The 22,916-nt window shown below is 35.0% G+C and overlaps 1 protein-coding gene across 2 annotated transcripts in view; it reads left to right on the top strand.

Moving 5' to 3' along the window:
• The window catches only part of LOC148181146 (neural cell adhesion molecule 2-like), a 203,929-nt gene extending 181,112 nt beyond the window's left edge, over positions 1-22,817 (top strand). Inside the window, exons 7-15 of one of the 2 annotated variants that reach the window (XM_088041736.1) lie at positions 3,212-3,356; positions 4,179-4,309; positions 4,434-4,593; positions 4,686-4,979; positions 12,813-12,925; positions 13,702-13,897; positions 14,688-14,906; positions 17,139-17,416; positions 21,911-22,817. In XM_088041736.1, the coding sequence (XP_087897862.1) occupies positions 3,212-3,356; positions 4,179-4,309; positions 4,434-4,593; positions 4,686-4,979; positions 12,813-12,925; positions 13,702-13,897; positions 14,688-14,906; positions 17,139-17,416; positions 21,911-22,168 (1,794 nt within the window). In that variant the 3' untranslated portion in view covers positions 22,169-22,817. The remainder of the gene's footprint in view (positions 1-3,211; positions 3,357-4,178; positions 4,310-4,433; positions 4,594-4,685; positions 4,980-12,812; positions 12,926-13,701; positions 13,898-14,687; positions 14,907-17,138; positions 17,417-21,910) is intronic. The other variant, XM_088041745.1, reaches the window with a different exon arrangement.
• The last annotated feature ends 99 nt before the right edge of the window (positions 22,818-22,916 follow it).

Raw genomic sequence — 22,916 nt, 5'->3', positions numbered from 1 at the left:
CAATAAAGGAAACATTGTTGCGTCGTTTACAATTATGTGTTCAACAAGATGGTGGCCATTTTGAACATCTAGTGTAGTGTTGCTTTATTGTCTGTTTCTTGAATAATATTGCGTTATTGTTTTTTCCTTTTATTGACGCCACTGATTTAAAACTTCAATGTGACGGGAAAGTGACAAATTATTCGTTTGGTCCGAAAGCTACTTGGATTTCTGTAAAATTGAAAAATTATTTGACGCTATTCTATTGGTCTACTTTAAAGCCTTGTAGCTTTTTAACTAAAACGAAAAAAATAAAATTAATTGCGGATTCCAAGACAGTTTGCCTTCCTTAATTACCCATTAGTCTATGGCCGTAACGTTACCTAACACCCTGTATAGGTACAAAAAAAAAGCACCAAATTTTTAAAATTTTATTATAGTATATCCGGTGAGAGATTTAGAGATTTCGACAGTTGACATATAGGTTGGTAGCAAATTATGCTGCAAAATACACTAAAAACACTAAATTCCTACGCGAAATGGGTTGACAGGGTTGTCAGTAACTGGAGTGTGTTCATAAAGTGAGACGTATGTTGGAGCGTGTGACGCCAGAGTGAAGTGATTAACACTGAGATTCGCCAGAGTGTTCTTGCGTTTATGAACGGTTTCCGTACTTATTTAAATGTTTGACAAATAGGTACATCACCTACATACAAAACGCAATTTTCGCAAAAATTCATGACTAAAACTATGCCAAATTTCCGATATCGATATCTCCCTTATTTTTAGAGTAAACTTAAGTTATTATACATCATTGTACGCAGAATTTTACGCAGATTCCAAATCTGGGATTTAAATTTATATCCGACAACAGATAACTGAGTTATGGCCGATCAAAGTTTCGCAAAGTTGATTTTCATTTTTCTTAATTTTCGTAATTTTTAAAGTTAAATATCTCGGAAACTATTTGAGATATTGAAATGCAGTTTGCGCCATTCTTTTTCTCGGCTCATTTTACGTTAGAAAATGTTTTCAAAAGCCCAAAATTCGATAGTCGATTTTTCGCGAAAAAAAAATCCGACTCAAACGATGAAAATTTTTCATTTTTTTTATTTTTGGCCATAATTCGTAAACTATTTGTCCGATAGATCTCAAATTGGGCCAGTAGATATATTTTGAGCTTTTATTTCGACTGATGTATAATTCAAAGCTAATAAACGTTGTTTTCTCTTTAAAAACGTTGATTGAATTCAGAAAACTGAACAAATTTGGGTCTCATTGTACGCAGAATGTCACGTTGAATCCAAAAACATAAGAATTTTTAATTTTCGTCAACAAATAACTGAGTTATGGCCGTTTGAAATTTTGGGTTATCGCCAGAGGGCCAAATTTTTGAAGGTTCAAAACAATTCGGGCTCAATATCTCGGAAACTACTTTCACAGAATGAAAAATACACATTGTTAGGAATATCCAAAATATTCCCAATTTCACATAAAACCCAATGTCAGTCAAAATTGGATTTATTGAGTTTTGAAAAATAACTCAATTATTATATTATAATTTTTTTGTCATCTTTTAACAGATGGCGCTAGTGTCAAAAATGTTTTTTAATTTGATTTTAAAGGTAGAAATATCATTTTGTTTAGTAAAATTACTGTGTAAATAGTACGTACGTATGGTGGCCAATCTTCATTATGATAAAGATTGCTTTTATCCAATTACTCTTAAACGGCCAATGTATTCTAAGTGTTTTACCGCATTGTGTGTGCCTAAAAAGTTACCGTTGCTCTGGATACAACTAAAAAGTCAACTTTGCAGTTCAAGAGGCCAAAAATTCAATTTTCCTGCTCGTAAATTAGCAGGGAGATATTTGTTTTATGACGATTTTCGGAAATAGTTATTTACAGTCGCGTGTGGTTACTTACATTTTACAACGCGAAATCTGTTTGAATGTTGAGCGTTGTAAAATGGTAACGCACAAGAGTTGTATTAAACTTTTTGGTCAGAAAACTTTTAATTAAAATAATTGGGTTTTCAAAATTTTTGGCCAAAAATTGTGAGCGCGATTTTACTGCGCATCTATTGCTCTTGCCATCTAAAACGCACAAGCTGTAACTAGTTCTTCATCTACAGTTTTCTCATGTGGATTACATTTTACATAAGTTAAGTAGATATACGAGTACTTTTTCATTTCCGAATTATAATCTCTTAGTTATCTTCAATTGAAATCTTTTTTCTCGAAATATGCATATAGGTATACAACTAATTGATTACTAATCAAGATAAGCTAGCTCAGTTTGTGGTTTAACGTTCTAATGCCCAAATTAATTGATTAACTTAGTATGTAAATTGCACGGAAAATTCCTGCATCTCGCCACAAATTCAAATCCCAAGACGACAAATTTGAAAATCGCAAGCAAAAGTGGCACTTTATCTCCTCTGGTTTTTAAGTCGCTTTAAGGCGAACAAACAGCAGTCCGAAGACTCCGAAAGGTAAAGCAAAATGATTCTCTTAGAATTTAGCGCAGAAACAGAGAAAGCTGAGTAGGTAGGGTATAATCCAACATGTTAGTAAAACCTTATTTTCTTTGTCTAATGCTAGATCTCATTAAGCGTTATTTATATCTACTTATTTTACATTTGCTTATTGTTTCATTCCGGTTCAATTCTCCACGTACCGTATTTTGTGGTTATTGTATTGTTATGATTATTTCATAACCCATCCAGGGAACATTATGTAAAATGATGCCATCAAGGAGAAACAGAATTAACGATAGCGAATGAACATAAACTTAAAATTAATTAAAGGGCAATCAACAAGCTAAATTTTGCTGGAAAATAATGGCTGGAGGCACATCTGCACTCGTCGTAATTCGTGAATTCATATCCGAAAACTGTGAATGTGTACCTACTTACTCCTATTAACTATAAGAGTAAGAATGAGTTAATTTAATTTAGCAGTATTTTTGTTCGTTTTCCACTCTGGAATTTCATTACACGACTTCTTTTTAATCAAAACTGGTGCACGGTTCTTACTGACTGCCACTTCCCGCCAGTAACAAATGATCTATCTCCAAACTTCGACACAACAACCTACTTAACCCGTAAACTTCCCGTTTAAGCGAAAAAACTCCCCAAACATGATGTAATATATCATGTTAACAAGTATAATTTATAAAATAGAGTGACACTTCAACATGTATTTACTAACAAGATGCATATTTGTTTCAGACGTCCAACGACGGTAACACAACCACAAGCACTCTATCATTTGTACCGAGAAAAGAAGATGATGGCAAATTTCTTTCGTGCCGGGCCGAAAATAAAGTGATGTTGGGGGAGAGGCTCGAGGACAAATGGAAATTGGAAATACATTGTAAGAAGCTTTTCACTAACGCGTTTTTCTTTTTGTACACATCGGCGATTCTAAAATCACTGATTACAATTGGACAAAAAACAGGAAACTTTATTTATCTGCTCACGAGTTTCTGTTCTTAAGAGTTTATTTATTGAATCCCTTTTGTTGATAAATTCGCCAAGAAACAACACTGTAAACTTGTAGAAACTGATACGCTAATAGTTGAGAGTTTGTGCTGTTTAATTATTTCATCCAATAAGACGAGTAATTGATTAATATGCGACTTTGTATGAAGCTGAAACTTATTGATTTCAGATGCAAATACGCGTCTGTTAGTTCTAGAGTAGCTAAAGGATAAATCTGCTGTTGGAATAACCAAGTTAGCAAACTTGTTGTTTACCTGGAGTATAAGTCCCTTTTTGTCACTTGTGAAGCGGTGCATGCAGCCTAAACTCACACCGCCGAATCAAAACTTGCCTCAACATTAATCTCCCTCTGCTCTTTTTCCCTCCGATTGTCTTTCGGTTTTTAACGAGCGGCATAATTGGTTCCGCTCCTCACTTTTGTAATTGAAGATTAATTTCGACTGGTAAATTAAACACCGAATGGCGAATTTATCCTGTCTCGAAATTAAACAAAACAAACAAAAACACGGTCTTATTTGTTCCGTAAACAGTTTCATTTGCTCTTCAGAAAATTGAAGGGAACTGGGGAGATCCATTCCACGAAATACATATTTGAGAATTAGCTAAATTTGAAGTGTGGCGTGAGAGAGGATAACTGCTGGCTAAACGACAATTTCCGGACATTATCCGAGGGTAATTAGAGCCGCTGTTACAGATACTCCGGAGGCGAAGATAATTCTGGGCACTTCGCTCAATCCGGATTCTATCCGAGAGAAGGAAGACGTGTACTTCGATTGCGTCGTAAACGCACACCCTCCGGTGTACAAAGTCGAATGGAAGCACAACGTAAGACTTGACACTGTTTATAACTTAGCTTTAGCTCGTATTCAAGCTTTTTGCATATTTTTGTAGTAACATGAAACTGTAATTGTCACCAACAAACTTTTTCAATAAATGCTCCCTTTTGAAGGGTAAAGTCCTCAACATCAACGTTCAAGCTGGGATCATAATAGCCAATCAAAGTTTGGTCCTGCAAGGGGTTTCACGTTCAACAGCTGGAAACTACACCTGCGTGGGCTACAACACTGAAGGGGATGGGGAGAGCAACGCCTTTTATCTCAACGTTATGTGTACGTATTAACTTGAACATTAACAGGAATATTTCTTTAACGGGTCTTATTTTAGATTTTATTATTATTTATTATTATTATTTATATTTTAGATGCTCCAACTTGCAAGCCCAATCAAACTCGCATCTACGGTGTGGCCAAACAAGAACAAGCTCAAATTTCGTGTCAAGTGGATGCAAATCCGCCTGACATTCAGTTTCGATGGACTTTCAACAATTCTGCAGACTCAGTAGATGTTGCTCAATCTCATATAAACCGCAGTGGCACTTCTAGTATCGTCTCATACACCCCCATGACTGAACTCGACTATGGGACGCTACTGTGCTACGCTTCCAACAGAATAGGAACCCAAAGAGTGCCCTGCGTTTTTCATATCATCGCCGCCGGTAAGTGAGCTACGACACGTGATAATAACTGTGATTTTGTGGGCGTTAGGGGATTATTTACAGTTGGTATTACACGCGACTAGGCTATTATCGATGATCTGGGAGATAATAAAATTATATGGTTGGCAATTTCTACTCCGCAGCGGAAAATTTACGATTTTTTGTAAATTGTGATGGGATTTGTAATTTTTTTGCCTTAAAATATGGGCGTCTATAAAAAGCGCTAATATTTCCATAACAGTTACTCCCTCAAGGGTTTTTCCTTACCACCGCTCATACGCACAAAATATACTTAAGTTTCCTTCATACATATTTCCGGGAATATAAGGAAGCTGACGATACTCATGACGTGAATTTTAAGTGAAAAACACAAGATTCCTTCCTTTCGGTGCGAATAAAAGCTACCAAAAGCTTGGAATGCGTGCTAAGGATTCAATATTGTTGGCCATTACGTTCTATAAACCATTTACTTTGCTGTGATATCGGGAATTCTATGTTAAATCCTTTCTAATGAACACGGAAAAATGTGAAGGGGAACTATTGATTGCGCGTTTTCCTCGAGAAACAACCTCTTTAACATTTTTTTTAAATTCACTGGAACAATTGTCTTCCAAAACTAGGGAATAATGATTAGATTTATGTTTCATTATATCGCCAATTTCCAAGTTTAACCAAATTATTTTGAGTTTCTTTTAAGGTATTTTATTTAAATACCTGATATTTTGTAATTGACCCAGGCAACAATTTTAGATCAACGTTGAGAACTGGGATTTTAATAGAGGTTTGGTTAAGATGAAAAAAAACAATTCACCCAATAACAAAAAATTTAGTATTTTTATCCAGGCATTACTGAATATTCATTTTTTAAAAAATCAGTTTTAAAAGGGCACGCGGGAGTTAAAACTTTCAATTTCTGTTTAACTATAATTAAAATATAAAATTCTGCATTTAATTGTTGATAATGACGAAATAATATATTATGTTCATTTTATTATTAAAAACGGGTTACATAGTAGTACGTACTAAAACCCAGAATATTCTTGAGATTTTTTCCAAGTTCAGTTAAATCCACAAAAGCTCCATTGTTACATTCTTCTCCGTATTTTCCCATTCTTGTTCGTCTACAAAAATATTTTTTTCGTGCCTGCATTGATTGATGATTTATCGAATACAAAGCATAATTCAAGTTCAATGCTCAGCCCCGAAATCGAATCTCGACACCTGCAATTGTTCACTTATTTATACATCCTCGTCCTGAAGAAAAAAAACATGTAAAGTAGAAATATTTTTCATGATCACATACCACAATAGAAAGCTTTAATTTCCAACAGATTAAACGTAAAATTGGAGAGAAAATGAGAAACGATAAATTCAAATAATATAAATAAATGTCACATACAATGTGCAGTATGGAATAGATTTGTATTTTAAATGTACCTGTATTTATTTTATTTAATCTGTAGTGCTGAAACGGGCTGAACTTATGCAGCGTCTCTTTTTAATGTCGATATCAGGGAGCGGTCACGGAAAGAAAAAAAAACTTGACAATGGTTTCAGCACGAGAATAAATAATAATCCAAAGCGGCTTTAATTTCATGTTTGGGAAATGATTGAGGAAGGATACACCTAAGAAGAAATCAGCTAGGTATAAATTATAGAGATAACGAAGCGGATCTCCATTTGTTGCGTAAATACAACACCGTCTTGAAACAACAATTTCGTCTCCAGCTAGCACAAAGGAACAAAACATCGTTTTCACAACGGCTTCAAATAGTAATTTATTTGAAAATTTCGAGCTTTAAAGCTCAACCTTGCGCTTAATTAATTCTAAGATCTGGGAATCGTGCTGACCGAAAAACGGCAATTTGGTGAAAAATTCCAACGACGCCGAACAAAAAAGTTGTTTCCGCTTGCTGCTCCGCAGGAATTTCATATCGGTAAACTAATAATTATGATTCTCTGAAGACAAAAGGGAATTGATGTCACCTTTCCGCAATATTTTGAGTCATATTCTGGTGGAAATAAATTAATTAGACAACTGGGGGTGTACAATCGTAAAATTACGTACGTGGATGTTAATTCCGGGTAAACGTTAAAAGCCACAGCCATTGATCAAGTATCAAGTAATTCTACAGCATAACAGAATGTTACCACGATGCGTAACCACAGAATCGTTGGTATCGATTGACTCTAGTCGATTGTCTAAACACCACATTCTGGAGAATTTAAATCAAGTCGAAACGTCTTGTAAGCGTCTAAATAAATTATCTTCTCAAAAAGCTGTTGAGAGGTTTATTCATGTTAGTTAACTCGTAACTAATTATGACAAAACAGCTCATAAAAAGTTGATGGCGGAGCTTGTATGCAGTCGTTTGGTGATCAAACTTGTTATATAGCTCATTAACTAAAATATCTGGTCATTGTCGTCTGAGCTCTATTTTACTGTTCATTAACGTTAATGAGAAGGCCTCCATGTTAATTCAGGACAGTTTCTGCCATTGGTGTTAATATATGACCCGTTGTTAGAGAAATTTATAAGGTAAGTAGATAACATTCTCCAAACGAGAACAACAGACAATATTGGTAGAAATTTAATATGAATAATAATAAACAATAGTCACACCAAACTTTTATGACACACCAAAACATCTTGAATCTACTCATCATAAAACTTTCAAAAAAGTTTGTTTGATCAAATTAGCTTATGACCTAGGTTTTTATGTTATGGGATCTCGGACTATAAAGACCGTTTTGCTCCATTATGTCCGGATTCCAAAAATTTTTTAAAAAAATGGTTTTTTTTTATTGAACAAAAATGTATTTTCTTGACTTTTTTAAAAACTTGCAAAGTTTCAAAGACTTCTGCAGTTTGTTGGAAAGCTTATTTAATTACATTTTCAATAACAGAGCTCTACAAAAAAAAAGGTCTTTGCCCTAAAATTTATTTTATGATTTTTCTGTTCATTATGCTCAGAAATATTGAAAAAATACTCATATTCCTTAAAAAGTTTGCCTATGCAGTTATTATGATAACAATAAAATATGAATTTTTAATGTAAATTCTCCACCGTTCTCTTATAAGATACAAAAGAAAACAAGCCTTTTTTTGTGTAATTATCGAAATTTTATACCCTCTTACCAAAGACAAAATTCGTGTTGACCTGTGTAATGTATAATAGAGATTTCATGATTTTGCAAGTTGTTAATATAAACTGAAAAAAGGAAAATTGAACTTATTTTACACTTTCACACTCTCTAAATTCTGACCTGATGGAGCAAAATGAGCAAAACGGACTTTGATTTTACAATCAGGATGCAATTAATTCTACTTTAGAAATAAATTTCTACTGCTACAATCTAAATTTCGTCCAAAATTTGTTCAGTGTAGTTATTATGTAATATTTAGGTCGGTGGGCCAACTTTTCTTGTTGATATGCTGGGTCGCCCTTATTCATACATAACCCTATTTCAAGTCGCACACCTCCAAAGTGGAATAAACTTCTTTGTTTCAAGTCTGCTCATAAAAAAGTAATATCAGGAGACCTATACATTTAGAACCACTCGGAGCAGCTGAAGTGGCTTGAAGGATTTAGAAATATTGTCGCAACCGGATGAAAGAACCAAAACGTGGAAAAATACGAATAAGGAAACCTAATACACGTTCGAAAGCGACAATTAAACCGACGAACAAACACGCGCTGGAGAAATTGCTTTTTCACCAAATACTACACTTTTTGTAAAAACTTCCAACCAACCCAAAAAAACTCAGAAATTATTTATCTCAACTGTGTTTCTACCCATTGAGGCAATCGTCTATGATTTCCATTGAAATCGTCATAAAATTTCATTTACGTCCGTCTTTCAATTTATGGTCAGAATAAAATTCGTGCATCCGAGCTTTAGTTGATGAGAAATTTTGTTTTGTTTGAAACATGGAGGCGCTTTATGTTCTATGAAAAACTTGCATATATAATAACATACGGTGCATAAAACAACCATTGACTGGAAAACTGAATGAAAGCTGCGGATAAAAATCTTTCATACGGGGTTTTAATCCTTGCTTTTCCGATGAATGGTATCGAAATATGGATTTACATTATTGCGGAGGACGTTAAAGTCAGTATTACCTGAAATGATTTATAGAGAAAACTTTCAAGTCACTAATTGTGACTGCAGACTTTTTTAATAAAAGCTGGGATTGTTTCAAAATACGAACTAAATGACAGAAGAGACGAGACAATAACTCGGTTTTAATTAATAAATTCTAGACAAAAGATTCGCATTGTAGAATAATAGGGAATTGTACAAAATTCCGTCGAAAGTACAGCGATTTTGTTCATTTCGGGAATAATAAAGAATTATTTCTCCCTTTACTGAATTTTCTATAAGGAATTCTGTTATTTATTTTGTTGAATTTTGTTGGATGAAATATATCAACGAAATATCTGTCAATACTAATACACCAACAACAAACCTCTGGTTCAATCAAAAATAAAACTAGCTATCATAGAAAGGTATGCTAATGTAATTATCAATAATAATGTAAGTATATAAGTAGGTACAAATAGAAAGTTCGCATTTCATATTGTTTTGTTTTCGAGTTTTAAAGGTTCAAGCAAGACTGAATTAAAAATGCGTGTGTTAATTTAATAATGTGTGTTAATAAGATTTTTTATCTTATGAATTAATTATTTACGTTTACAACTAAAGTATGAAATAATCTAAAAATAGATATGACTAGAAAATATTATCGATCCTTTGAAACTCGAGAAATAATAACGTTCCTTTGGTATATAAAAACTATTATATTTAATACATAATATGTTATAAACAATCTGCATAACTAAATCCTATAGTGTGATGTAATTTTATTTGCGTATGTAGGTATATTTGTCTTTAATTTATTCAAAAAGCGGGACTCTTTTAAAATAACAGTTTAAATTTGAAAATCGAATCTATGTAAAAGTATTCAACTAAACCCGGCGCATCCACCATAAAGGCACAAATTAAATTCATTTCCATTTGAGTTTTTGCATTGATTCCCGTTGATGCTTCTACAGATCTATTGAAAATTGGATGGATTTTGTAAAATTGATTTTAAACGTTTCTGTTATTCCTTAAAATATGTAGTATAATCTAAAGAAAACTTCCTAGAAATAGTTTTTATGGTCATTCGCAACAACGTCTTTGCCGTCCGTTATAATAAATAATTGAAAAGAATAGAATTGACAGTTTCCATAAAATAGAGCTGTCTGTTCAATTGTCAAAAAAAAACACTGAAAGTTTTATATAGTCTGACCCGTTTCTTTAAAACAAGAAAAAAACGCACAAAATAAGACGGCTTTGTAGAACGCTACAAAACCTGCAGATGTCTGTCATTCTTTTCTCCGTTTCCCTTGACTCCTCGTTCTTGATCTTTGGCACCCTAGCACCAAAGATCTCCTCCTCCCATAAATAATTTACATATTTCTCATGTTATCTGTATCGGTAACATCGTAGGGAATTCCGTATTTCCCATCCATCTCCGTTGGAAACAGTTTAAGCATAACGAACGCGAACCGTTCCATATTTCATATTGTATCTCCGGATTAAGCGCACAATGTGTTGGAAGTGTTGTCAATCAGCTGATCCTTGTTCGGTGGAGTTTTAAGCAGGTTCTGGGGTAGAATTGGACCGATAAGGGGTTGGTAAATGGCATGTGACGGCGACCGCCGTGCGTGTTTAATCATGCGGTACATGCAACCACATAAAGTCCCTGCTTAAAGTCGCAAATTATTCATATAGGCATTATATATGAACTAGGATAAAACCAAGCATAAAGCGTTCGAACATCTTTTAAATCATGCATAAAGAACGCCCGTACGAGGATACAGAGCAATAAACCTTCTGCAAGGAGTGACGAGCTTTCCTAGCTAAAAAAGGATTAGATTAATGGGGTTCTTTTTTATCAGACCTCCAAGGATTTGGAAGAACGCGCAAGAAAAACCAAAAATTACTAACGAGGGCAATAAAAACAACTGAAATTATTAACAATATCTGTACAAATGAACAAACACGAGTACTTTGTTATACACCAAAAAACAACGTAATGTCAAGGTTGTGTTTGTTCCAGATAATATCTTTAGCCAATTATGTGAAGCTGCTTTTTGCTTTCTATGTGAATGCCAGCAGGTTTGTATTGATTTTGTACATGAAAGCTCCATACAATGGCTTGCATGAAAAAGCCAGATACTATCAGTATTAGGTGTTTTAGAACTTAATTCAGTCTCTGTTGTTTACTTCAAAGTGCACAAATGAATTTCATCAGAATTTGATTCTTTTGATGTGTAGTGTAGTTAGTCAAACGGAACAACTGTTTCATCATATATTTTTTATAACAAGAGGATTGTTTACACTATGCAGATCTGAGCAAATTATTTCAAACAAGCAATTATACTCTGCTGTTTTACGAAATGAAGCTCCGAAATTAATTTATATTATGCACGTTTCTCATGCTTTATTAAAGGAGAACTTGATAAATCGATCGATGACGTAAAAAGAGACCAGCAACAACGCTAGAACGATATTTACATAAGAAGTGCGGAAAGTGCCAAATTTCCCACGAGTGTAAATGTAGATGCACGAGGTACTAGCCCAGTGCAGATAACACACGAGTGCAAGAAAGCAACTTTTTGACGAGCTATTTTTTCTACGATTGTTAAAATGATTTGGTCGTTTCTAGCTCAATTTCGACATGTTTATGGGATGTAAAAAATTATTAGTCTTTTCATGTAAGGTCACAGGAAAAGTTTTTACATGTTATTTTTTGGAAATCTTATGGAAAAATAAGAGTATCAGAATCTACAGTTTGGTGCCGCCACAATTCAGCGAAAACGCACCGAGTTGAAAGGTTTATGACCAAAATCAGTATGAGCCAATCTTTCTTGCTCAAAAACCAATTTGGTTTATTTATTTGCCGAAAAAATGCTTATAAAACCCCGGGAATTCCGTTGTCTGCCGGAACAGTGCGCAAGGATATGTAAATCCGATTCGGGGTCAAAGGAATCCGGTATGTTTCGGGTTTGCGTCGTATTTTGTGCCAGGGTGTCGCATAAAAAGGAAAGTAAGCAAGTGGAAAGTAATTCGACGCGAGGTATAAAAACAGAGCGAGGACAAGCAGTGGACAGGAAGGATAAATGCATGCATAAGACTGCTGAATCGGGCAAATATTTTAACTCCTGTGGAAAAGCTGTCGACAAGAATAAGAATCTGTCGGATCCTGATGTATCTATCGGACAGGAATCGCCAAGTAAACCGACCGTGAACCAGAATAAACGATCTTAAAGGATGTGCATTAGGATTGCTAAACTCGACGACGAAAATTTTATTACGGAAGTCGGGAGGTTTTATGCTTCCCGGACTACCAACTGGGAAAATTTACACAGGGATTTTCACGGGAAGACCGCGCTCCGGTTGGTAACAGACTCAAATGAAATGCGATCAGAATATTAAGTATTAATTTTTAGACTGGTTTTATGGGGAATAAAACTGCCGCTGCTCTCTTCAGCTAACGGTTGTGGAAAATCGGGAAACACGGAAAATCGACAGTTGAGGTTGTAGGTTGTGTATCCGCAATTGCCGCAAATGTTAGCGTAGATTGATAATCATTTTCCGTCTTGCTTTTCAATTATGCATAAAACTGTTATTTCACTGAAGTTGAGAGTACTTAGTCGGTTTCTAACGTAAAAGTTTAAAACTGATACATAATTGATCGCTGCACACAGTGGTCGATACCCTTCAACATTCCAAACTACAATACTGAAAATTGTTCTTTTTCATAAATTGTTGTTTTAGGCCGCCCGGACCAAGTGCACAACTGTACCATCTCCAACATTTCCATGACATCGTTTTCCATTAGGTGCTCCGAGGGCTTTAATGGCGGCTTACCGCAGTCCTTTCTGCTGGAGGTGAGTAAGCTTGGGCTTTAGATGCCAACAGGACAATCACACCGTTTTAGACCTCACAACAATTTCAATTAAATAAAATCAATGAGCACCGGACCAAATGAGAGTGGATTTTATTTTATGAACAATAAAAACAATACGAAATTATAAAAACGTAATTAAAACCATAAAGCGTTAGGATCTCCCAATTACGGAAAATTGGCAATGGCAAAACAGAAATATTTGACGTCCAATTACGTACTGCGGAACGGGGTTGAAAAAACTCCAGCTTTTTACGGGGTGGCGAGCTTAGGTCACACGGTTATTCAATTTCAGAGCCATTATCGCTGAATTTTTATCGGGGATTGGTTTTTTATAGGAAAAAATGCATTGGGGAAATACGGCATGGGAAAAAATGCATTGTTTTATAATTGTTTTTTTGGCTGGGGAAAAACCAACAAAATCAAACTGAAATTAAAATTAATCAATGCCTTTTGAAATGTGATATTTCGTTTTAAAAGACTCTCCACTGAAATTTATTTAGAGACAAAAAATAACATCCGCTCCCCAACACTTTTTGTTTAAAGCACACATTTTAGTTTTCACTTCTTTTCGTTTCTGGATCATTACCGCCTGCCGAAAAATCTCCATTTGTCCCTAAACACGCTCCATTCCTAAAAATGATAAAAATATCACCTCACATATCAAGCTTTCCAAAAAGCAAAAGTAAGTTGTTATCGATCAAAACCCTCTCCCTCGTGCCACCATGTTTATTTTTTATCAGCGCTACCGTTCTCCAGGTTCGAGAGAGTCACAGCCAGGAGATAAAAAGCAACCTCTCGTCTCCTGTGCCGAGATTTTCGGTGACAAGTTTGGAAGCAGGTGCCCAATACCAAGCAGCCCTTTTCTCGTACAACTTAAAAGGACGCAGTGAACCGGTCATCTTACAGGCTGCCACTCTGCGACTTCCTGAAAAACAACTAACTGCCGAAAAAGGTAGGTGTAATTAAGAAGTTTGGACGAAGGAAAGTGGATATCTAGAGCGATCTAAATGCACAGTGGCGATGAGCGACGACAAGAAATTTGAGAGCATCCAGATTGGTATTAATGTTATTTATATGGATATAAGTCAATTTTTGTTACATATTCAGCGTATAGTGCAAAGTTTTGTGCATAATTTCTTGCGAAAAGCATCCAAACTACTTTCAACTCGTTAGAAGGAACTGCAGCGCCGGAGGTTCACAACGTCATAAAATCGTTTTATTACAAACGTTGATTCAGCGTGATAAAAGAAAGAACAATTGATGACCGAGTGCCCATCGGCTTTGTCTCAAACGTCTGGTCAGATGCGTACTGTAATTAAATTAAACCTAATTTTATTACATTTCTTTTATAATTAATTATTTCGTGAACTCTTTTTTCTCCTCTTTGTGGGTTTTTGCTGCTTTTAATCACTAAAAGGACGTTTGTTTGGTTCCGGTAAAACACAAAAGTAGTTCATCCCCTAAATTATTCATATGCAGAGTCGTTTAAAAAATACCAATACGGATCCTCCAGTGTAATTTTAATATTTGCGATGGAAGCTTTGAAATTGCAGCTACTCCGTTCCTCGCCTGCACTAATGATGCAGCTATTTACCAAGATATCTCCCTGTCGGAAAAATAAGCGGTGCATTTAGACGACACAGTTGAAATTTTTCATTTTATAGAGAAAATGTTTCTTGTGTGACTATAAACAGTAATGAGATTGAGCTTTCGTTCTAAATTGTTTTCTTTCATGATTCCAGACAACCATCGTTCCGGACTGCGTTTTACGCCGATGATGAGTGTACTAATTGGTATTGTTTCGGCGCTGTTGATTGTGGGGCTTGTTGTTATTTTGCTGGTGCGGCTACAATGCACTCAAAATGATGATAGGAGAAAAAGACACAAGAATGCGGTGGTGACGGGGAGCAACGCAGAGCACAGAGGATCTACAAGTGGACCGACGTTGAGCGATAAAGGAGGTATGTTAATAGATTAAAAAAAATTGTACTGTTGAAGTGTAAAGTTATTTCTAAAGTAAAATAGTCTCCGAATTTTGAATCTGAAGTTCATTTTGCTCCATCAGGTCGAGATTCAAAGATATCTTTGAAAATGTTATTTTTTGTTCTACTAGATTTATTTTATTCAGTTTTGCAACTTGCAACTTTATGGATTTGCTCGACCGTGTTGTGGAAAGCAAATTTAATAAATTTTCCAAACTAAACTTGTCGCTAGAGTTAGTACTTAGCATGATATTTTTCAAAACTGATGTCAAAAAATAGTTTCTATGGTTTTCACATGCAATTTTGCATAATAATATAATATCGTAACTCAAAACTTATTACATCGATTTTTTTATTCTAATGCATTATTGTAAAGACAGAGATCTTGCCTGTTCGACGCGTTGAAATATAGATTGCTATCTACCTCTTATCGTTTAGAAGTACCTACATAATTTTTTTTTGTTTATTGAAAACGATTTAGATTTTTTTTAAACAATAATAATAATTTAATTTTTTGTCAGATTCTTTTGCAATTTTTTGTATGTCTTTTCTATAAATGTTTTTATTTACTGGTGACAATTATATATTTGCTTATTTTAATTGTGATAAAACGAATTTTCTTAGTATGTATAATATAGCTACCAAATATCAATTTTAAGTAAAATTATACAGGTGTCCCAGAACTCGTGACCCAGAGAAAAATTCTGAATCAAAATTTCGAAACCAAAATTTTCTAACTCAAAAAAAACGAGTTAAGACAAAAAAAAGGGTAGCCAATTCGGAAGCTGAACAGAATTTGAAAATCGGTAACTATGGACATATACTCTCATCTATTGATAAACATTACACTCTCGTTGCCTGGGAACTTGGGATACTCCACCTCTACAATAAACTTTTGGGATTGGTTGTGAATTGTTTATACTTTATCGACTACTATTAAACTTAATCAATTTTTGTTTTTAAATTTACCATCTGTATTGCTATTGTATTGCCCTCTTTTGCTCTCTGGGTCATGAGTTCTGGAACACTCTGTATAAATCACATTCTTTAATTATTATGAAAGATTACACCGGGATGACTTTAACTAGAGCCAAATTGCATTAGGAACGAAAGACCCCGGGACGAGTTGACCCGGGGACGAAAAAACCGGAGACTAATTGACCGGGAGACGAATTGTCGGGAACCAATTGACGGGGCAAACTGTCGAGGATAAAATGGTCGTAATTCGAAATTTTTGGTTCGCTTTGAAAACAAAGATTACCAAAAACAATTCTGTCTGCTTCAAAAATTTTGAAATTTGGCAGAGTTAATGGACATGTTGAAAGTGCATGGTACCGTGTTCAAACTGCATTCTGGTATTTCTAAAAAATAGGCAAAAAATACGAAATGTAATATAGAAAAAAAAAAACAATACTAATTAGTTAATTAGTTTTTACAGCCCCATTTCAAATTTTGAACAAAATTTGTTGACTCTTGACTTTGTTGTGTAATTAAAAAAAGGAAACTCTGATAAAATCTGAGTAAACATATCGCATATATCAGAATCAAGACGATTTTTCTTGCTGGTCGATAAATAGCTCATAGAGTATTAGATAGCATATAAAGAAATATAAATCAAAGTCTTTCAAAAGTTAAGTTTCAAGTGGTTCCAACTGATTTATAGACAAAGAAATAGACTAAACCAGTGATTTATCGGACTGCTTGCATAGAAATTTGTCCAAGTTGAATGTTTTTAATAGAGTCGGATTTGGGTCATTTGGATTGTTATTTTTTGAATCAACGATTTAAATGTTATAAAGATGTTTCGCTCGTTAGTAACTTTCAATCTATAAAGAAGGTAATTAAAAAGACTTGGAAGTTCTAGTGCTGCCTGTTTTATGCGACTCGTTTTTAATTTAATTAAGGTCTATTTAAAAGTATGTTTTATGCAATTTTCTTTACCGGAAACTCGGAAGTTTTCCAAGTCCATTTTATTGAAAGAACTCTCCTAAAATCTGCTATCCACATCCATATCTTATCACGTTTGGTCAAACTTTTTGTTGTCCTCCTACAAATATTAAATTTACGAAAAACTTCCCAACTCCCTTAAAACAATTTCAACTTTCGCATTATCTCCTTCCCACCCAATTGAGGCATTTTTCTCTGTTCTTTCCATTTCTGACTCGCTTTTCTCATAAATTATCCATCCGCTGACAATGTTTCTTATTTCAGGTGGTAGTCCTATATCGAAGCACGATTCAAGCGCCGGTGAATGCGACAGCGACGAAAAGAATCCGGACATAATACCTCAACCCGTAGACACAGACGAGACCACGGATTATGTCAGGAAAAGACAACACATTAGTACAATCGAAACGTCGCCAAGTCGGAGTCTTCTGCATCAGGCGAGCAATTCTGGGGGTGGCGGCGGCGGCGGAGGCGGTTACATCGGATACTGTACTTTGAGAAACGGGATGCCTTTACACGAACTCGCTGCACAATCCAAAATGGTGAGTTTTTGCAAGAGACGTTTTAGTAGGATTAAAACAAGTACAGCGTGTCGATAATACGCTGTAGATGGAATCAGGAAATTAACTTTTGAGGTTCAAAAAGGATGCAGTCGAGTTGGTTTCTTGATAAAAGTGGAAGACGAGGTTTAAAAACATGTTGAAGATGTTTCATTCAATTATAGTGACTGCGCTTGTTTTAAATAGCAAAATTTTGTACGAGTAAAAATTGAAGTCACTTCGTACAATAAAAATAGCTTTCGAACAGAAAAAGGCTTAAAAGAATTGCTTCTCTATCCAAACATCACCTGTGTATTTTACGAATAACGGACCCTCAGCTTATGACAACCGGAACGGACAAAGAATAACATCTCCGTCAAACTTCGCAATTGATATGTTATTTCCACTAGTCGAAACTTTGCCAACGCCGCGCCGTCCGAAAGTCATTTTTATAAAGACCCTTATTCCTGCAGACTTCACCTCGAGCAGGACGTCGCCTTAACAAAACAACAAGATAAATCTGACACGATCCAAACTTTATCTAATAACAATTTATAGAAAGTGACAGTTATCCGTCCCAAAATCTGCTTTCCTGCTATTCAGGATTTACTTATTATGATGATGATTCAGGAGCGAATCACGCCGCAGGAGTCAATGCGTGAGGTCACGTAAGGTCAGAACGGATCCTACGGGCAACCGATCCGGGATCTGCACCGAACTAAACCAAACATCTTTGTTTGCTGAATGGATGATGATAACAAGAGAATGCACTGATTGCTGTGTGCATCTGGCGGTTTTACCAAGAATTCTGCAACCACCGGAAGTTAGTTTGAACAAACAGAGATCGAAAAAAAGAGAATGTGTTGTGTGAGAAACATGCTGAAATAGCTTAAAATTTTTAACTCAAAAATGATGAATTTCATAATGTAATTAGAAGGACTGATTTAATGAGGAATACAAAGCTGCTAAAACACATTTTACCTTTATTGTGAATGCTTTAGAGTTCCAACAAAGAGACGCATTGTAATACTGCCAAGGTTTTTACACTAGGGCTGATTTTCTGAGGAGATTCCGATAAGTGTATTTATGGAATATACATTGTCCTTTTGTTTTAGAAACCCAGAAGCAGCAAGAAATACGTGTCTGTTTATTAACTCAACTATTTTTTGAAAGAAACGAATTCTCAAAATGATAAATAAAAATTATTAGATCAGAATGTGTTGAAAGTTTAGATGGTCTAGCGCACAAATGTGATAAGTGACATAAACGAATTTCTCTAGGAAACGGACATGAAAGATACATAACTAGGTTTCCAAATTCATACTTAATTTTCATGGATGTGAAATAATATTCAATTTTAAGATGCATAATCTGACATTGGCAACATTTTTACATGGAGTCTATGTCATGTTTAGGTATCAAAAAATAACGAGATTTGAAGCGTGTTTACTCTTTTAAAAGAAGATTAAAAATTGGAATCGCCTGAATGAAAGGCTTATGTTTTATGCATGGTACTTTGCATTTAACGAGATAAAATGTCAACTGGAACGATTTTTTTTTGTTTTTAAAAGGTATATAAATACATAAATGTAGAGACACAAATGGTATGACTAAAATCTCTGATGCTGCGTTTACATGTTCTAACCGTCTACGCAACTAAATCGTTGTAAAGGCGGGCTTGAAATTTTCGCAAAATTCGTACAAACTAAGATTGAACAAAGCTTGAAATATAGAAACTGAATTGTATTCTAACTTTTCTTAACTGGTCAATTTGCGCAAATGGCATTCAGTTTATTTCTGCAAATTAATTTGAGCAAACGCGATTGTTCAAATGACTTTAACGTGTAAACGCTTTTGAAAAATACAGGTCATTTGCGCAAACCGTCGTTTGCACAAATGGCTTGAGCGTGTAAACAAAGCTTACTTACTTAATATTTGCCTCGTGTTACTTTTTAAGAGTGCAGAAACTTTAATTATTAAATAATTTTATAATAATAAATATCTACCTAGAGAAGTAGCAAAAAACTGTTAACTTCATTATTTATATCACTTGCTTGAGAATTATTTTCAATCACACAAATATAAGCAATTGCGGATTCCAAGATAATTTACCTTCCTTGATTAGCCATTGCTCTATGGTCGTAACGTTACCTTACACTCTGTATAATTTTCTTGGCTTTCAGACTGTTTTGATTTTTGGATCCTTTAAATTCCTTTACATAATGTTAATGCAAAACAGAATTAACTAAGATGCCTGCGGCAAATAAAGCTCGCCTAATTTGGAATCGCTCTAAATCTTTTAATATTAGTTCTGTAATGATGGAACACGAACCTTAAAATACATATAGAATATTAAACCTAAAAAATCGATTGTTAAAAGTCGTACAAGTTGGGACTTATTGAATGTGTACCTGAACCTAAATTTCAGAAAAATCAGTCGGTCTTGTTACACCGCGGTATACTTTATCATCTAGGTAGTGTTCTAGAAAGTCGATTTCTGACATAATAATCTGATTTTATCTACTTATTAACCATCAGAGAAGACAGGCTGCTCTCTTCCCAAAAGTAGATTTCACCCTTTTGAATTTTTTAATATTCTTAAAAATATTAAGACTCCAAATTTTAATAGGTATCTGTTGCCTGGGATTACTTACATTTTTTCTCTAATGGAAAAAAGTACCACTTTAATTCTTGTTTTGAGGTATTAAAACAGAGCTTTATTAATAAGAAGCTCCACTTAAGCACTATTGAACACTATGTTTTATTTAAATACCTGCACTTTAATATTCTGCTTAAAGCGTTCTCTGCTTTTAAATAAAGTGTTGAAAAAGTGAACTTTTTTCTTGTCGCGTTCAACAAAAGGATGCATTAGTTTCGTCCCGACTGGCAAAATGAAAAATTAATTTCTTGTTTAGCATATTTGCATATTCCTCGGAGCGCGTTGGAATTGAACACCTCTACATCAAACTACCAGGTTCTTTCATTTCGCTTCCAAGCGCAGTACCAATCAAAATTATTACCCATTTCTAGTATAAATTTCCACATGTGCTAAAATCCCACACACACCACTGGCCCCACATTAGTCACGTTTACTGGTACACAAGTCCCGAAGAAGCCATCCGTGCCGTATTAAGTTGAGCTTGAATCCAGCATCCGTGCCATGATCGATAAGAAAGCCCTCACGTGGCCATTCTCCATGAAAATCGGGCCGTGTCAGCCTCGATGATAAAGGCTAAAGAGGAACTGTTGCTCCGACTAAGAACCGGTGACGTCGTTATATATTACTATCGGATCTTCGTAGGTAGAAGCCCAATGTTAACCAACCCACTTTCATGCTTACACAAGAAGCCTTTTACAAACCAACTGGATGTTATATGTATTGACAATTGTGCTAATCGTGTTATTGATGTTGGAATCGCCTTTATATCGCTCCATGTTAGCGAAAATCGTTTTAATGGCAACTCTCCTACACAATAAATGCATTTATGGAATCGGCGGAATGCCACAATGTGTGGGTCATTTCTTCGAGGATTACAGAGAGAGAAGGAAGAGGGAATTGTCTGGGAATAATGATTTCTATCAGTCGACCATTCCAAACAAGACAAGCTTTTAAAAATGTGAAAAATCGGTCAGGTAATCAAACGAACTGATTTACCTTTCGGACTGTATTATTTGGAAAACGGTAAGCCAGAAATCCACCGGAATGTGTAGCCTGGAAAACAAAGCTATCTAAAAATAAAAGCTTAATTTTGCAGCAACGTTTTTAAAACAAAACCTTTCTTTTTTCCGTTTCAATCATTCCCATTATCCGGAACTGCTACCTCAGAATAGTCAATAACAGATAACATAAACAAGAGCGCTTTCCTGAAAACAATATCTTTGTTGATACAACGAATTATATTGGCATGTCGCTGATTTATCTTGGAGTTTCTTTTTCCCATGTATACCACAAAAAAAGATTGAAGACCCTCTTATCCTAACTAAAAAATGATAGAACACAAACATAATTTCGGAGCTTTGCAAACGTAAATAAAAATAAATGGAATTTTATTTTACGTAAATTCGTTCGTTAGATAAAAATCGTCTTCATAAACTGTCCTCGCCATAAACCATCTTCGACTGATCGCAAAAATTAAATGACAAAATGTGACTTTGCAGATTCTCAATTTTATTACTATAATAATAGTCTGTCGCGCTTTGCTACACACACTAAATTCAGAGCAACTTTTTTATGGTTGTGTTTTATAGGTACATTTAACACAAGTCCCCTCTTTTATTTTGTGTGAATTAAAAACAAATTTATGCTGCTGTGTTAACAAACGGTGCCCCGGTCGCTTTATTAAAGTTGTTTTGTTTGTAGTCCACGACGTAGAATGTTTGTCCTGCAAAATCCGAGTTGAAGTCCAAAGAATTGTTTAAAATAGAGAGACTGCAAAAATCATAGTCACACTTCAGCTGTTTGTGACTGTTGCTATTAATGCTTGTTTAATTTTTCAGCACGGCGCGCCGCCCCCGATGATGGGTACCTACGCCCCTTGCACGCTGCCCCGCCAACCACAGCAGTGGCAGTACGGTCCCGTGAGCCATCTCCCCCCGGGTGTGTACCCCGTTCCGTATCGCGGACCACACCCCCAACAGAGGCCCCGCCCACAGCCTCGGGAACCTCCCATACCAATGCAACCGCTAGCAACCACTGAAGAGGAGCCTTCCGTGGACACTCCTCTTATGATTAACAAGCGAGAAAGCACAGTTTGACAAGTGACCTCTTTGTAAAACTGTACTATTTCTAATCAATTCAAAAGTATTACTAACGAACTTAGTACCAACAGGCCAACGTAAAAGTTACCAAACAGGGAACAATTTTGGAGTTTTAGGAACGATACTGCCATCTGAAAGTCATGTGACTTTCATAGGAGGTTCTAATGTAGTAATGACTTCCGGAAATAAATACACCTGTCAAAAATTCACATATCTTGGGAAGGTTCATGTGCTGTGAGGGAGGATTTTTTTAATATTTGTAGGTAATTGTTGTGGGAAATGTGTCATGCAGCGTTTTGCAGGTGTTACGAGTGTGTTAAAAACTTATGAAAATGTTACTAGCTTGTTGTATAGGTCATTTTTTAATAAGAAATGCATTTCGCCTACTGATGACTCGGTTTTGTACTTTTTATTTATATGAGGGTTATTTTTGTAAATTTTGTATATAAGATATAGGTAAATGAAAATAAATGTGATAATTATAAATTATCTATCGAAAGATACGTCACTGTATCATTTTTTTTCCCAAAAAGAAATATTAAAATGCCAAGTCTGTTACTTAAATACGACTTTTTATATATCGTATAAAAATTATATCATAATTTGTACATGTTGTATATATTGTATATAATACTTTTGCCTTGTACATATACCTTTAAATACCTATTAAATCGAGTGTTCACAACTATACATACCTACTTTTTTGTAATTATTTGAAGGATGTAATGGTTATTCGTTATCCAAT

The sequence above is a fragment of the Gnatocerus cornutus genome, chromosome 1 (assembly GCF_029298725.1).
Source record: "Gnatocerus cornutus isolate USDA-ARS CGAHR chromosome 1, icGnaCorn1.1, whole genome shotgun sequence".
In the NCBI taxonomy this organism is placed as follows: domain Eukaryota; kingdom Metazoa; phylum Arthropoda; class Insecta; order Coleoptera; family Tenebrionidae; genus Gnatocerus; species Gnatocerus cornutus.
The sequence above is the reverse complement of the archived record's forward strand: the minus strand, read 5'-3'. Positions and strand labels throughout refer to the sequence as shown.